The 12,646-nt window shown below is 44.5% G+C and overlaps 1 protein-coding gene across 1 annotated transcript in view; it reads left to right on the plus strand.

Moving 5' to 3' along the window:
- Nucleotides 1-12,646, plus strand: part of GRIP2 (glutamate receptor interacting protein 2) — a 297,087-nt gene that overhangs the window by 263,400 nt on the left and 21,041 nt on the right. Inside the window, exons 13-17 of the mRNA XM_074151381.1 lie at nucleotides 1,626-1,771; nucleotides 2,418-2,498; nucleotides 10,888-10,954; nucleotides 11,761-11,906; nucleotides 12,200-12,344. Coding sequence (XP_074007482.1) covers nucleotides 1,626-1,771; nucleotides 2,418-2,498; nucleotides 10,888-10,954; nucleotides 11,761-11,906; nucleotides 12,200-12,344 — 585 coding nt within the window. The remainder of the gene's footprint in view (nucleotides 1-1,625; nucleotides 1,772-2,417; nucleotides 2,499-10,887; nucleotides 10,955-11,760; nucleotides 11,907-12,199; nucleotides 12,345-12,646) is intronic.

Raw genomic sequence — 12,646 nt, forward strand, 5'->3', positions numbered from 1 at the left:
GCTTTTGATGGGTCACCAGAAAAAAATGTTGTGCCTTGTGCATTCTTCTTGAATTTGGATGTGTGTATTTTTTCTTGATAACCTGGCTTTTCATATACGTCCTGATATTTGGAGGTGAATAATGCAGTCAGCGTCTGTTGCCTTTGATGTTATCTTTGTGTGCCTGGACGCTGTGGTACCATGTTTTCTTACAAGTGAATTGGGTGTGAGTGATGAAGAGTGGCTGGAAGGATTAGTAAAAACCAAGCTGTCTTCCATTAAATATCAGTGGAAGCTGACGTCTAGAGAGGAGAGGGCAAAGGATGTGCTTGATCATTAAAGAGTAGGGAATAAACATTCTCTGGAGAAGGCTCAAAACAGGATAGCTGATGCCTTCTGGGAAATCTTTCTGGTAAAATAACCCCAAATGTAGAGGTGAACCTTAGACTTGTTTCCATAACCCCCAACCTATTTCAGAGACCACTCTGTAGCTTATATTAATAAAGGAGGAGGAATGGTTTCCCAAGCTCTGCTTAAGTGGACTGCCTTATAGGCAGGTGGTAAGTGGAAAATCAACAAACATATAGTGGTTATAGCAAACAACTGATGAAGGGTGTGGAGGAGCAGGAAGATGAGCAAGTTCCCCATGGGCAGTCAGAGGGAATACTACACCCTTTATTTTGTAGAGCCATGAGCCATCTCAGTAAGGTGGAGGATTGTCTTGCTGGTGTTACAGTATATTTAAAAAAAAAAAAAAAAAAAAAAAAAAGGAGGGAGGGTGAATATTGAATGTAGTGGTTCATGTGTGAAAAAAACCTTTCTTATAAATACAGAGGCGTCCCAAAAGACAAGCCATGCTGTAGCAGTATATCTCCAACATAGCCTTGCCATCATTGTTTTTCTTCCAAACTAAAAAAAACCTGCTGATGTGTGCTCTTGGAGAAAGCCGGTCTAAACCAAAACCCCCAAAGTGCCAGTTGTGGTTATACTGGTGTGATACTGCATCAGAGTAGTATTGGCCTTTCAAGGCAGTTGAACAGTATCAATGTACATTTGGCTTCCAGAAATGCAATTACAAGGGATAAATGATTATCCAATTTGCTGAGACATTTTGGTGAGTTCATTGGATTGTAGCTTCAGTATTATCCATGTATTAAGCAGAGGACTCTGTGCAATTTTCAGTGCCATTAGTTTGGGTTTCGGAGGGCGCAGACACATGGAAGGAGCCGTATACTCTTAGATAGGGTAGGAGGGCACGTGCCCTCGCATTTATCACTCTCATCTCTTGGACACTGTGTTGACTTTTTGGAAGGTGAGGGTTGATTATTTTTTTCCTTCCTGGAAGTTGCAGGAAATACGACCAAAAATGGCTATTTAGGAGCAAACTATATCTGAACTTAAGCAAACCACAAGGGTTTGCTGCCCTGGGACCTTCCAGGGACTCTTGACACTGGGACAGGCATTGCAGAATGAGTTATCTTCTCTTTGGGGCCACTTCTGCAGGATTTGTCACTACTCTATGTGTCTTATAACAGATTTTCCTCACTAACTCACTCATGACTGGTTGTGTGGTTGTTTTTTTTCTCCTTTCCTCTTTTTCCCTGCCTCCTTGTTCCTTTTCCCTCTTTTCCCTATGTGGCCCACAGGTGTGGGCTGCTACAAGTAGGAGACAGAGTCCTTTCTATCAATGGCATTGCGACCGAGGACGGGACTATGGAGGAAGCTAATCAGCTTTTGCGTGATGCTGCTCTCACAAATAAAGTGGTGCTCGAGATCGAATTTGATGTTGCAGGTACGTTGCCAAAGGAACTGCTGCTCCTCGCTACCAGCAGGACTCTTAGTGCCTTTGCTAACCCGTGGGAGGGAGTGTATTCACACAAATACGTCAGGTTTTTGCTAGAGCTCAGAGCTCAGATTGAGAAGACCCTGTGAGGAACTTCCCCATTTCTCTTTGTTCTCTAATGTGCACCGAGATGGAGGGTCCTTCTTCTGATCCTTTCATAAATGCCTTGTGCTCACTACTTGGCTGAGGTAAGCCTAAGTAGTAGATGAAGAGGCCACCTGCACTTTAAATATTTGCCCATTATTATGAATAATATTAATTTATGGCCTTGAAGCAAGGAGGGAGCCAAAGCTATTGGCTAGTGCAGCTTTGTATTAAAAAAAAAAAAGTTTTTTTCCTTTGACATTGACAGAGCTGCCTCAATCCTGAAATACAGCATGATGTGAGCACTTCACTTGACGTTCAGAGCATGTATTTTTAAGGAGAATCCAAATTTTAACCTAAAGTCTGCAGGGCCTCACATAACAACTTTACTTGAACCAATAAAGCTGAGTTTTCTGGGCTTGTTTTTTCTGGTTCCAAAGAAACTATCTATGCAGCTGAAAACTCCCTTTTTTCTCCTATTTTCTTTTTTTGTCTGTTTTTGGTTTTATAGAGTCTGTCATACCCAGCAGCGGTACTTTCCACGTTAAATTGCCCAAGAAAAGAGGTGTAGAGCTTGGAATTACAATCAGCTGTAAGTATTGCTCAGACTTGCGCTAGCAGTTGCAAAAGCCGCTGCTTTTCACCCTGGCACATCAGAGGGCCCCAACGGAGAGAGATAAGATTATGTGGGGTTTCCTGGTAGCGCTCGCAGTGCTTGTGATTTATCCCAAACTGAATTAGATGTGAGGTTCCTGCCCCCACAAGCTGGTGGCTGCAGAGAAAAGCAGCTGCATGAAGGGCTGGGGCAAAGGATGCTTCTCAACTGATCAGCTGGTCTGTGCTGCGGACTAAAGTTATATTATTAATATTATTTTTATTTCCTTGCTCACGGTTGTATTATGTTCCTTTTAAAAAAGAACTGCTTGGGTCTCGTGGGACCCCTTGCAGGGAGAGGTGGAGGGAGAAGAGTAAGTGAGGTGAACCCACAGCTTGAAGGGTGGAGAGGGGAAACTGCCGAGATGAGGAAGAGGATGAAGAGGATGGCAGGCCTTGGAGGTGGGGGAAAGGCACTTTAGGGACAGGAGGGTGCTGGGCAGGGTTTGCTCAGAGTTGTTGCATTGACTAACCCCAGCTATGGAGGAGGAGATCCACATGCCAGGACTTGGTGGGCACTGAGAGAACACGACGTTAACCTTTTTCTTTCTTTCCTCTCTTCTCTGCTCAGTCTTGATTAATTATCTTAGTTTCTTTTCTGAAGCATATTTTTCATTTAGAGACGTTCTGGCCTCTTTGGAGAGGATGCTGTAAGGGCATGGTATAAGCAGATCCATCCCAAATTTCTGGCCGACTGGAAGTCTTGTTATCCCTCTCATCAGTGAACTTTTCCTTTATGGCAAACGTGAGCAGGTGTCACATCACTCATTCCTCTTTCACTGCTGGGTAAACTGAGTTGAATCATCTCAGATTTGCCATGCCCAGAGGCTGCCACCACCTCTCGGCTGAAACAAAGCAACTTGTGAAACTGCAGTAATGGGATCTTGTGTCTGAGTCCTCAGGAGCGTGGACCCAGCTGTGTCTGGGGAATGGAGTTGCTAGGGACACTAAAAGTAGCTTTCATTAAAATAGATAAGCAATTTGCAATTACCTCTTGGCATTTACAACATTAGTCAGTGAGTTAATTGGAGGTGTTCTGGTCTAAGTGGGGTGATTCTCAGGAGTGACTTGAACATCAACGGGGGTGATGGCTTTGCACCTTGTGTTATTTCTTCTCCCTCTTCCCCGCTCCCCCTATTTGTGCCACAAGGATAATCCTGAGAAATAACAGCACAGTGTTTAACATTTGGCTTGGTAGCAATTACTGTCTGAAGACATCAAAGTGCCTTCCAAAAGCAGCGGGGTGGCCGTAATGACATTTCAGTGGCGGTGCACTGGGTTCCCAGCCTGCTGTCCTGACCGCTCCGCTGGCATTGCAGTCTCAGGTAGAAACCTGGGATGATGGATCTGGTATCAAAACACTTCCTTCTTGAGCATGGCCATGGTTTCTCCCCATTTAAACTTCAAAGTTTAGTTTATGTCTAGGGCTGGAGAGTAAAATGAACCTGAGAGTTACTGGCAAGAATATTAGTTTTTACTTCTGGAGTCTCACTTAAATGGCATCTGTTTCAAATGTGCATTTACACTTCAAACGTATTTTAATGTTAAAAATGTTTTCATTTGAAATTTGTTTAAAAAATTGATTTCACACACTTTTTTGAAATCAACGCTAAATAGCAAGAAACTGACCCCTGGGTTTTAAATAGTTAGATAACCATTATCCAACTACAAAGAAGTTTTTTAACAATATAATAGATTTGATCTTTTTGATTATTGAACGTGTTTGCAGAATGCTGTTTAAGTAATGCATACGCATAAACTTAAGATATATTTCAGTCCTGCTGAGTCAACGCCAAAATTGTATTTACAAATGGAGCAAAAGACAGCCAGCCAGAAAATGCGGTGGCAAGGATAAAATGCTAGATGAATTCTAATTCTGTTTTCATATATTAGTCCACATAGGCTTATGTCCACATGACCCTTAGGAAATTAGATCATCATTTTGTCACTCTGCCTCTGACCGGGCAGATAAATACACCAGTTTCAAACATTAAAACCAAAGCAAGCAGCCTTATGCTAAGTGCTTCCTGCAGAGACATGATGTGCATGCAGGAGTGTGATGCAAGCAGCAAGAGAAGAGAGGTAAAAATAACTCTGTTTTGCTCAGTTCCTCCCAGTTCTGCTGATTTCAATGCTCATATAGATCTAGAAACAGCTTTTATAACTTTCGTTCTGACAAGGAAAGGCATGTAACTACTGTTTTAAAGCAGGGGACTTGGTTTACTGGCCTCCCACATTGAATTCCTGTTCCCTGCTTTGTAAAGCTGGGGCAAGTTAAATAGATGACAAGCCAGAGGGGTCAGTAGAAGACCTCCTGCACTGTCGTGGCCACAGAATTGGATTTGTTCTAAAACTTTGTAGTCCGGGTACCCTGTAGGTGAAAGATGAGTTGCTTTTGTTGAGTTTTGCCTCTTGGCTTCATCAGGCTCATCTGTAGTTAATTCCTCTGTCTAGGAAGGTTTGCCGCCACCTTCCTATGCGGGCAGAAAGTGTTACGACCTCATCAGAGGAGCACTACAGAAATAAAAGCGATCAAGTTCTTACTGTGCTGTGGCTCTCAGAGCTAATCGGGAGATGGGCTAAGTAAAGCAGGGGGGGAGGGCAGGATTCTTGATGGATGTGTTGAAAGAATTCGTGTAATGGAGCTGGCTGCAGCAGGAACCATAAATCTGCTGGAAAGCCTCATAAAAGGGCTGAACACCCAGGAGGTTTTTGTATGAGGAGGGCAGGCACTGCTGATTCTGGGATGGAGATACAGAGAGGGTCTGTGCTTGCTCCTGGTGAGGGGCAGATGTTTGCTGAGGGCATTTCATCTTCTCTGAGGTCTTGGGGTTTGCTAGAACGAGAAGACTTGGACTGAGCGAGCCCCGGTTGTGGTCTGTGCACATGGCTGTGTTTCTTCCCCCTGCTCAAACCCAGCATGGCAGAGGGATGCAGCAAATTAAGACACATGATGCAAATATTTGCATATAGCATTATTTCCTCCTCCATCCCCCATAGGATGAATAGGAAATCCAAGGGGTGAGTCTTTCACTGGCTCTGCTTTGTATTTCTGTGGCACCTTGGTGCCCTCAAGCCTCGTTTCAGGCTCCTACAGTTGCTAAATGAAAATTAGCAAAGCAAACTACAGAAGCTGCCTCGTGCGCACTTCATCCAGGGGTGAAGGGACAAGAAGCCAGAAAAATCACTCTAATTTTCTCCATACTCCAGTGCCTTGGTTTCTGTCCCAGGGAGAACTGGGTTTGTTTGTAAAACAGCTGCTCGGCTTGAAGAGCGAAGTGTGGGCTCCTTTCTGCTCCAGGAGGTTCAGAGAGCTGTGTGGGCTGTGAAGCTCAGCTGTGTGCAGAGACCTCTGAGGTGCTGTGAATGGTGGGGATGCAGAGACCTGCAAACTGAGATTTTTTGACACAGGGATGAGAAGATGTGGCTCCTGTTAGCCTGAATTACTCATCTCCATTAGCAGAACACATACCTTAAGTGCTCTGATCTCACTGGCTGCGTTCAGTTCTAATCATACAGTTATGCCTTTGTGGGTTTGCTGTAAATCTCTTACAAATTAAAATCTCCAACAGTGAAGAAGCTAATAGTTGTGTATTCTTGTATATTCAATACCTGACCTCTTAAAATAAGATATGGATTTGTTATTAGCCTCTGGAAAATGATAGTTGATTGCACAAAAGATTGCTTTTTGTGTTTTCTTTTTTTTTTGTCTGTCTCAAATATTCTCTCCAAGGGCTAGTTGTGAAATTTGCTGCAGGGTACAGGTGTGTTATTGTTGCTGTTTAAACAGATGTTGAAATAACTGTTCATTTTAGCTATGCATTAAAGCTTTCTATAGCATGTTTATCAAATTACCTTTATATATCTTAACAAATCAATTCCTGTGCCCTTGGCTTGAAGTACTGCAGATAAGAAGTAGGTAGTATATCTGCTTGCGGGTGATAAAACTGGAATTTGGATAGATAGATAACTTCGATTAAGTCGCTTAAGCAGTGTAATCACTGTCCTAGTGAGAAGATGGATCTGGGAGCTGAGCAAATCTAGCTTTGCTGGCGCTGGATTAACCTGGGACCTGCCGCCAGCCCGACAGAGTGTGTAAGGGCCAGCCCGGCACCCTCCTGTCCCACCCCCCGCTAACATCCCAGCTTCAACCCAGATTTACAGCTGATTCGCTCTGGTGCTTTTACCGAAGTGGGATATTCTGTCCTGGTTTTGCTACCTGGAGATTTTGAAAGGAAATAGATCTGCAGCGGGATAAATGTCCTGCTGGAGGCACCGATAATTTATGCACCTGCTGCTAAAACTAATGAATGATAGAGGAAAAAGTTGAGTGCTGGGGATTTGATTTTCACTGCTGCTTTTGTAATCAATTCTGATTTGCTTTTATTCCTGTTCTCATTCCTTAGCTATCCTGACATTATTGGGTTTCTGATTTTGTTTGTTTTTTCCCATTTATAAATGCTTGCTTTCTTAAACGTATTCTTATGGCATTATTACAGTTTCTTTAATTATACATTGGCAGAGTGCTGCTTTGGCTTGGTCAATAACAAAGGGCATTTATAACAGGTTGATGGGTGTGAGATATGTGCTCGTGCTCCTTGGAGGGGAATAATTTACCAATAGGAGTCATTATGCATTCTATTAAAAACACAAACCGGACATGTGTTTCTGGCTTCATCATCCATCACAGCATAAACGCCGAGCAAGCCAGAATCTCAGCAGGGGTGGTGAGAGACTGAAAGCAATTTATAAAAAGTAAATAACAGTATTGATCAATTCACCTTTTTATCACTGCCCTGTCACCACCACCAAGCAGTGTTTTCATTTTGAGTTTCTCTCCCACCCCACGCTTCTGCCTTCAACAGCTGTTGATTTATGGAGCTTTCTCTGGGCCGCTGGAGCAGATTTTGTACTGGTAAACCCACCAAAAATATGAATGTATCAGAAAAAGAGCCTACTTCCACCTGAAGTGGTTTGCCCTGGCAGATGGAGGCCACAATCATCTGCTGAGAGAGATCATGGGTTTCTGCACACCGGCTCCTGCCCCTGTCTCTCCATCCATCTCTCCCCTCCACTGCCTTTGCTGCTGTCTCTGTTTTACAGACGGGAAAGCAAGACCCAGAGGCAAAGCTGGGCATCCGAACTGTGTCTTTCTGCAGCAAACAGAATTACCAAGGCAATGTCCTTTGAAGAGAAATAACCACCTTGACAGCAGAAATGAATGGATGAAAAAGCTTTACTCATCTGTGCAAGTGTCTGAACTCCAAAGACCACAGCCCTAATAAATTAATAATAATGTAGTTTAAGGGTTTTTTTTAATTGCGGGCAAATTGGAAACAGTTTGTCCAAAATCTCACCAAGGATCTACATATCCAATGCCTCTGACCTTGGCTGAGTCACCACGTCGGTGACATTGCAGCTCTCCTGCCTGTAGACAGGGCAGGCTGTTGCACAGAGACACGCTGTCACCCTGTGGGGGAACAGTCCAGGACTGTTAAAAATACGGGTCCCAGGGTGGCTGGGGCAGTCGGGGGCCACCTGGTCCCAGCTGAAGGGCGGAAAGCCCAGCTGGGTGATCTCCTGGGGCGCTGGGGAGGGCTTTGGGCTGGCAAAGGTGAATTAATGGAGTTAGTAACTACTGGTTTTTAAAACGAACAGCAAATGACTGTTCTGTGCTTTGAGATTGCATTATCTTAACTTTGTATCTTATGCCTCTTGAGACAGAACGTTTATTCATTAAGTCTCTCTAACTTACCCTTCAGATTTGTAGGGACTGACTAATAATGATGGTTTTATAAAGCCTTTCCATTTTATACTAAGCGATTGTTTAAAACAGAGAGCTGCCATTTGTTAAAGTTTCAGTACTCTGATGGTAGGGACAGTTTTGTGCAGTTGTACATGGCTCTTTCATTTAACTGGTCTCAAGAAAATCTGTTTGGAAAGCACAGCTTCCAAAAAAACCACAAACAAAACCCAGAATGATTTTTCCTTATAGCTTGCTCTGTTTTCTAATGAACAAAGCACTCAGTTTGTCACCCTTCCTTCTAATATGGGAAGCTTGTGCTACGTTCAGTGCTGAGGTATGGAAGAGAGGTACGGAAGAGCAGAGGTGCGGAACCTCTTGCGTCCTCTTGCGGAGCTGCAGAAGGATGAGGGCTCACTCTCTGCTCAGGGACTGACCATAGGCAGAGTCTCCCCACGTGTCACAGAGCTTGTAAGGCAGATGTTGAGATAAACACCATTTCTGCAGAGCGTGAGGCATGTTATTGTCTATACTTGCTTTTCCTTTCCTTTCTTTTCTTTTCTTTTTTCTTTTTTTTTTTTTCTTTCCCCCCTCTTTGCTCTTTTGAGTGTTCACGGTCTCCAGACACATCATTCCAGCTGTGACTGGGTCAGGTTTAGAGATGGCCATGCCCAACCCACCACCCCACCACCAGGACGGGGGGGGTCCTCCCTAACCCCTTTCTGTCATGCTGCTTTTGCTTTGAAACTAATAAACAAACTTTACAGGGAAAAGTATTTTTGCTCACCTGGATCGTTTTGACAGAACCGGGCTAGGGAGCGACTAAACATGCAGCGATGCCAGCCCGACCCAGGGCTGAGGGTGTGCTAACAGGGTCTCCCATCGCTGCTGATCAGACCACCTTGTTGTGCACTTTTCAGCAGAAAATACACGTCCTATATTGAAAAAGAGAACAGCAATAGTAGTAACAAGGCAATACTTTGCCATCCACTGTGCTGTTAGTCCATGGTGTGGACTTCTCAATCAGAAGGGGGGTTTCTGCATTGATTTTAGCTGCACAAGCTGCACATCATCCTTCCCTCCCACCACTCAACTCTGCCTGGCATATGTCAGTCTATCCACTGGCTGGTTTGTGACATGGACAGGTTGAATAGAGGCACAAACCCTCGGTGAATCTCCACAACCCACCTGCTTCTCTTTGACCTGTGGCTGCAAGCTGAACATGAATGTCCAGGCTGAAATTGCCTGGCACCACACTGCAGTAAGAGATGGGGAAAATCGTTCTTCCAGGCTCTGTATCATTCAGCAGTTGCATTGCCGTGACTATTATAAAATCAGTCACGGTCTGCTTTTTGGTGTCTGACCTAACTTTTATACTCAGCCCTCTTATGACTGAGATTGCCTGTCTTTTCTCCCTATTCAGTACAGAAGGTTTAGTTATATCTGGGAGAGGGTATCCTTAAAGGTGATGGGTTAGCATGTATGTTTTTAAATCTCATAAATGAATGTAAACAACAGAAAAATATAGAGCAGAGAGGTTGGTAAGAGGAAGCACTTATTCCTTTATGTCTGACTTTCTGGGGTGCTCTGACTGCTGTTCAGGCAGGTGGATCTCTGTGTGGGTGATGCCACGTGCCTCACAGATATTTTAATCTTTGACCTGCACCTGATATGTTCGGATGCTGTGAGTTCCTTCCTTCCTACGCAGTTTTTGCTGAGAAGCTCTGTCAGCTTTAAATGAGACGATGCAATTCCCATAGCAGGCAGGAGGAAGTGACACGGGGTGAGAAGGATGCTCTTGGCATATGTTTGGTGTGCGGATGGCAGAGGGGTCAGGAGGGGTTCGAGTCATAAAGCTCACTTGGATTTCTCAAGAGAGCAGCGGGTCTTTGCAGGCAAATTTGAAAATGCAAATGCTCCCAGAGATGTGTACTCACATCTCTCATGGGCTGAAAACGTTACCAGGGTCAGGTTGGAGAGAAGAGTTGGAAACCTCCCCTACCAGCTCCAGCACTGAGACCAGCCCCGATTTATCTGGTTGGATGATGAAGTGGCCTGGGGAGCTGAACCAGCTAGAAAACAGTGTTTTATCTAATTTTTCCACCTGGAAGTTGTTTTCCACCTGGAAAAATTCCCAGCCCACTTTACTTCAAGAGCACAGAAATGCTTATATTAACCACAGCGCGGAGCTGGGTACTCCCTAGGCAGCAGTGCTGATGTCTGACTGTTGCCGCAGCCGTTGACTCACTTGCTGTCTCGCGTCAGAGGTGTGGGTGAGCGGATGTTCAATGGTGCTGGGATTGGGCAATCCCATCTCTTGCTGCTGGACGTGGCCTGTCCTCCCCTTTGAGGAGACCAAAGGAAGAGGCTAGCTACCTTGGGCAAAGGGCAACCAACAAACGTTTGCAGGGATTCACTTTTTTTTTTTTTTTCCTGGTGTGGCTTCCAGAGTTCAAGTGTAAAGCATCATTTTGTCAAAGGAATATAAATTCCCTTTCCTTATGACTCCTTCTCCTCACTAACTATCCCTGTCCTAGATAGCAGACTCAATGCCAAGCCTTTTACCCATGTGTCTCTCTTGCAGCTGCAAGCAGAAAGCCTGGGGAGCCTTTGATCATCTCTGACATCAAGAAGGGGAGCGTAGCACATAGGTGAGTGCAGAGTTTCCCGTCTGCCAAACCCACTGCAAAACGTCCAGCCCAGTAATGAAAGGTAGAATGGAGCCCAAGCAGTAGCACTTGGGTCTGGATTTTCCCAGCATCCAAGGAGATCTCAACCCTAGAGGTTTGTCTTACACCACAGTAGAGTTTACAATAAAAACTGTCTGTATTGAAGCATGTAGAGTTGAGCTAATGGAGAAGGTGAGCCAGGGCACTGATTCAGATGTTTACTGACCATATAGGAGATGGATGTTTAATTTTAAAAGCATGTGGTAAAGGGCTTCATATATCCCACAAGGTGCTATGGCTCATCAGGTAGTTTGCCATATCTCTGCTCCTGCTCAGGTGAAGAGTGAGTGAATTGTGGGCACTGGTGGAGAACTGTGCACATAACTCAGCATTTATTGACTTCACCTCTGATCCCAACACCTCATAGCAAGGCTTTCAGAGGAATTTAGTGCTGCTGGAGGGCTGGTTTCTGAGTTCTCATACAGGAGTTTCCATAAAAGGTAGAATATACGTCAGTTAAACTTCAGGCATTTTTCAATGCTGTAGGTTACCCAGGCTGTATCTCTAACCTTCCTGCCTTATTCTGTGTTGATGCATACCCTACACAATCTTCCTCTCTTTAAGTTACAGTTGTCCCAGCCTCCGTTCATGGTTGTTTCTCAGAAAAGATCAAGGACAGCAAAAAGTTAATAGTGAATATTGTCATTGCCACTGCAGGACTGAATGCGTCATGGGATCTGAAAGGCAAATATAAATGTACTTTTAGTTTTCTTTTCCTTTCCACACAGAACTGGCACCTTGGAGCCGGGAGACAAGCTGTTAGCCATTGATAACATCCGACTCGACAATTGCTCAATGGAGGATGCTGTGCAGATTTTAAGGCAGTGTGAAGACCTGGTCAAATTGAAGATTAGGAAGGATGAAGATAACTCTGGTACAGAAATCCTGATACAAACTAGTGCCTGTCCACTGTAATGACATTTCCCAATAGGTAGTGCAAACCAAGAAAGATAAGGGCTGCCACTTGTCTGGTCACCACTTTCCAATTGATTATAGTCTATTTTTGTTATTCTGCCCTTAAACGGAGTCTGGAAGGTTAAAATCCTATTTGGTATGAGCATGGCTGAAGGCCTTAGGCTTTTCCTTCTACTGAATGCTGCAAGTCTTTCCTATGACCTCTTTCGTATGGCTAATTAAAAAATTCAGCATTCCTGTTTTCCCTTTCAGATGAACAGGAGACAACAGGTGCTATTATCTACACAGTGGAACTGAAGCGATACGGCGGCCCCTTGGGAATAACCATCTCTGGGACAGAGGAACCTTTTGACCCTATCGTCATTTCAGGCTTGACTAAACGAGGGCTGGCAGAAAGGTGAGGTTTGGGGGCAGATATGGGAAGGGATCTTCAAGTTTGCAAAGTTTCCTCTGCTGTCATAAACTCTTCGTAGGTGTTTTAGTCTGCTAGAAGGGAAGGCTGCTATGAAGCTACCAAGCGCTGTGAAGCAGGGACAGTCCTGCCAGTCTGGCTCTGCAGACCCATGTGCAGGAGATGTGGGGTGGTTGACACTGTGCTGTCAGGGCAGTCAGAGAGGCTCAAAGCAGGGCACTTCTGGAAGAGTCAGAGCCACTATGTCAGTTGAATGCAGCAGCCAGGAAAATGTATTTATCTGTCCC

The sequence above is a fragment of the Numenius arquata genome, chromosome 8 (genome assembly GCF_964106895.1).
Source record: "Numenius arquata chromosome 8, bNumArq3.hap1.1, whole genome shotgun sequence".
Classification (NCBI taxonomy): Eukaryota; Metazoa; Chordata; class Aves; order Charadriiformes; family Scolopacidae; genus Numenius; species Numenius arquata.